At 46.1% G+C, this 3,930-nt stretch overlaps 1 protein-coding gene across 1 annotated transcript; it reads right to left on the bottom strand.

The window, feature by feature from the left end:
• Nucleotides 1-3,173: 3,173 nt before the first annotated feature.
• On the bottom strand, nucleotides 3,174-3,930 carry LOC135092324 (myb-like protein X). The gene is made up of 2 exons (XM_063990776.1): nucleotides 3,541-3,930; nucleotides 3,174-3,494 (listed from the first exon to the last, which is right to left on the bottom strand). Exons 1-2 carry the CDS (start codon nucleotides 3,928-3,930, stop codon nucleotides 3,174-3,176), a joined length of 711 nt encoding a protein of 236 aa, XP_063846846.1.

The following is a 3,930-nucleotide window of genomic DNA, read 5'->3' as shown; positions in this document are numbered from 1 at the left end:
AGAGAAAAGAGGACAAAAAGAGGAGAGAAGATGAGAGTAAAGGAGAGGAGAGGAGAGAAAAGAGAAGAGAAGAGAAGAGAAGAGAAGAAGAAGAAGAAGAAGAAGAAGAAGAAGAAGAGGAGAGGAGAGGAGAGGAGAGGAGAGGAGAGAGAGAAGAGAAAAGGAGAGAGAGAAAAGAAGAGAGAAGATGAGAGATTCGATTAAAGGAGAGGAGAGGAGAGGAGAGAGAAAAGAAGAGAGAAGATGAGAGATTCGATTAAAGGAGAGGAGAGGAGAGAAGAGAGGAGAAGAGAGGAGAGGGAGACGAGAATAAAGAGGAGAGGAGAAAAAAACAGTAGAAAAAAAAAAAAGTGGATAGAGGAGAGGAAAGAGGAGGGAGAGAGGAGAGGGAGAGGGAGAGGAAAGGAGAGGAGAGGGTAGAGGAAAATGGAGAGTCGAGGAGAGGAGAGGGGAGAGGAAAGGAGAGAGGAAGAGAAAGGAGAGGAGAGAGGAGAGGAGAGGAGAAGAGAGGAGAGGAGAGGAGAGGAGAGGAGAAAGGAGAGGGAGAGGGGAGGAGAGGACAGGAGAAGAGAGGGAGATGAGAGAAGGGGAGAGAAAGAGAAAGAGAAGAGAGAGAAAATGTCATTTAATATGAAGGCAAGGAAAGGGAAGAGAAGATAAGAGGAGTGTAGAGGAGAAAAGTTAAGAGAAATTATGAGGAGAGAAGAGAAGAGAAGAGGGAAAGAAGAAAAGAGGAGAGGAGAGGAGAAGAGAGAAGAAAAGAGAAGAGAAGAAAAGAGAAGAGAGAAAACAGGAGAGGAAAGAGGATATGAGAGGAGAGGAGAGGGAGAGGAGATAAGAGAAAAGAAAAGGGAGAAAGAGGAGAGAGAAGATAGGAGAGGAGAGAGAAGAGGAAAGGAGAGAGAAGAAGAGAGGAGAAAAGATAAGAGAAGAAATGAGAGAAAAAAGAAGAGGAGAGAAAAGAGGAGAGGAAAGGAGAAAAGAGAGCAGAGGAGAGGAGAAAAAAAGAGAGAGGAGAGGAGAAAAGAGGAAAGAGGAGAGAAGAAAGGAGAGGAGAGAGGAGAGGAGAGGAGAGGAGAGGAGAGAAGAAGGGAGAGGAGAGGAGAAGAGAGGAGAAAGGAGAGAAGAGGAGAGAGGGAGAGGAGAGAAGAGAGGAGAGGGAGAGGAGAGAAAAGTGGAGAGGAGAGAAGAGGAGAGAGTAAAGGAGAGGAGAGGAGAGGAGAGGAGAAAGGAGAGGGAGAGGAGGGAGGAGAGGAGAGGAGAGGAGAGAGGAGAGGACAGGAGAGGAGAGAAGAGAGGAGTGGAGAGGAGAGATGAGAGAAGAGAAAGGAACGGAAAGGAGAGAGGAGAAGAGAGAGCGACAGCCGGAGCCAGAGCGAGAGTGAGCGAGAGCTTTCTCCTGTCGTCATCATTCTACCCGGCAAGTGAAATTTTGGCGCGCTTTTTGAGTTCCTTGTGTTGCCCTAATATTTTCTGTACCACTTCCATGTGCTGTAGTATTTCACATCACAATCTCCTCATTCATTATTTACTTCTGCATTTAGATTTTCGCCGTGCATGATGTTTATTTTTTGTCCGCAGTTTAAGTGTTAATTGAGACTACTTTCTTAATCCATTATCGTTAATCCAGACTGTTTTTAATGCTCTTTAGTTAATCTCGAGTATTTTTAATCCTCTACTCTTAATCCAGAGTATTTTCTTAATGTATTATCTTTAATTCCGGCTATTTTCTTAATTCAGTATCCTTAATCGATACTATTTTCTTAGTCCACTAGCCTTCATTCCGACTATTTTTCTAATCCAGTATCTTTAATTCAGAGTTTTGTTCTAATCCACTATCCTTAATTTTAACTATTTTCCTAATCCATTATCCTTAATCCAGACTTTTCTGTTAATGTACTATTATTATTGTGAATTTCTTCACAATAATAATAATAATAATATTTTCTTAATCCACTATCCTAAATCCGGACTATTTTTCTTCATTTAACATCCTTAATCCGGAACACTTTGTCTAATGTCCTTAATCCACATTATTTCTGTACCCAGGTCACTACTCCTATTTTCTTTTTGTGAGCTACATTTGTGCAGGCTTTTTAATATTTTTTTTTCCTTCTGCTGATCTCCATGATACATAAAAAAAATAAAATAAAAAATAAAATAAAATAAGTAAAAAAAAAAAAAAAAGAGGGGAGAGGGGACGCGGGAGGGCGGCTCGCTCAGTGAGGCAAGATGTCGAGGCAGAATTGTTTTCTGTTGAGCTTCAACGTCATAGTCGAATCAACATAATCTATTGCTGCTCGTAATTTACAGAGCAGCGGTCGTCCAAACACAAAGTCGAAGTCGCTAACCCCCTGGTTGGTGTTCATCTGCACAGTGAGCGTGCCGCTGCCAAACTGCAGAATGACTCGTGTCGGCAGCGCAGTCTCGCTTCCTGTCCTGCACCGCACGTTGTACCGGCCGATCTTGGTGATAGAGAATGGTATAGTAGAGCATGTGTCCAGCAGCACCATCAGCGGCTCCTCGACGCCTTGTGCTTGTGCGGCAAACGCGAACACTTTCCCTTCGCGCCCTTGCTGAGGTCTCCGCCGCAGACGTTCCGGGTGACGCAGGAACAGGGTGCTGCTACCGTCGTGATGGAAGTCCTGCCGCATCTCAGCCTCCTGCAGGCGGCTCATGGACAGCACTATCACGTCGTTGCGAGAGGTGATCTCCGCCTCCTTTGGAAACACCAACATGGGCGTATTGACCGCAAGGCCGTCCTTCAGCACCAACAATACCTCGTCGAGCATGATCACGTCCAGCAACAGGATGCCATTCCAGGTAGAGAAGAGTATTTTTTCTGTCTTCTCGCGGCCCGTGAGGAGGCCCGCTCTCTTAGCCAGTGACAGGAACATGATGCTGGCTGAGGCGCCGGTGTCAAAAAAGACAAGACATGGATGGCCGCGCACGGTCGCATCCGTCATGTGTCCTTCCTCAAGATGAACACGGCAGTACTCGCTCACACTCCTCTTCTTTTTTGACTCTTTCGGCCTCCACCTTCAGCTTCAGCACGTTGCTGCTGTCCCGCCCTCCCCTCTTCCTGAGGTGATCAAGGATACGCTTATAATTCTCCAGCGGCCTCTTCTTCTTTGGCTCTTTTCTCTTCTCCCTTCCCCTTTTTCGCCTGGGTTTCATGTTCCTCCTTGTCCTGCCTCTTCCTTTTTCTTGGCCTGTGTGTCAAGTTTCTCCTTTTCCTGCCTCTTCACTTTCTTGGCCTGGGTGTCATCTTCCTCCTTGTCCTGCCTCTTTCTTTTCTTGGCCTGACTGTCATGTTCCTCCTTGTCGTGCAACTTCTTCGTGACCTGGGTGTCATGGTCCTCTTTGCCCTGCCCCTTTCTCTTCTTGGCCTGGCTATCATGGTCTTCAATACTCTTACCCTTCCTCTTCTTGGCCTGGCTCTCACGTTTCTCCGTGCTGCTCTTTTTGGCCTGTTCCTCGTAGTCTTCATTATCCTTCTTGTTCCATTACTTGATGCAGTCCTTAATCCGTTTACAGCACTCCATATTCCACCCTTTCCTTCGGTTTTTTCCTGCCTTCTCCCTTGGTGTTTTTGTGTTGGTTCTCGTGATGTTCCTTGTCCTTGCTTTTCTCTTCCTGCTTCTCGTGATCCTTCGTGTCCTTCTTCCTCTTCTTGTCTTGGTTCTTGTGGTCCTCCGTGCCCTTCTTCGTCTTCCTGTCCTGCTTCTCGTGGTCGTCTGTGTCCTTCTTCGTGTTCTTGTACTGCTTCTCGTGGTCCTCCGTGTCTTTCTTGGTCTTCTTGTCCTGGTTTTCATCGCCCTCCATGTCCTGCTTCTTCCTCTTCTTGTTGGGGTCTATAATCGGATACAAATATTCCATCCTCATCCGCGTCTTGGTTTTTAAGTTATTCCTCTGCTTTTTGGGTTCCAT

Source organism: Scylla paramamosain, chromosome 39, assembly GCF_035594125.1.
Source record: "Scylla paramamosain isolate STU-SP2022 chromosome 39, ASM3559412v1, whole genome shotgun sequence".
Taxonomy (NCBI): domain Eukaryota; kingdom Metazoa; phylum Arthropoda; class Malacostraca; order Decapoda; family Portunidae; genus Scylla; species Scylla paramamosain.
The sequence above is the reverse complement of the archived record's forward strand: the minus strand, read 5'-3'. Positions and strand labels throughout refer to the sequence as shown.

What these genes read in the sequence shown, in the direction of transcription:
- LOC135092324 (XM_063990776.1), bottom strand. Translation starts at nt 3,930, where the DNA reads ATGGAACCCAAAAAGCAGAGGAATAACTTAAAAACCAAGACGCGGATG. An exon ending in AGGAAAGGGTGGAATATGGA is followed by an intron (nt 3,495 to 3,540) that starts GTGCTGTAAACG and finishes TGGAACAAGAAG; the next exon opens with GATAATGAAGACTACGAGGA.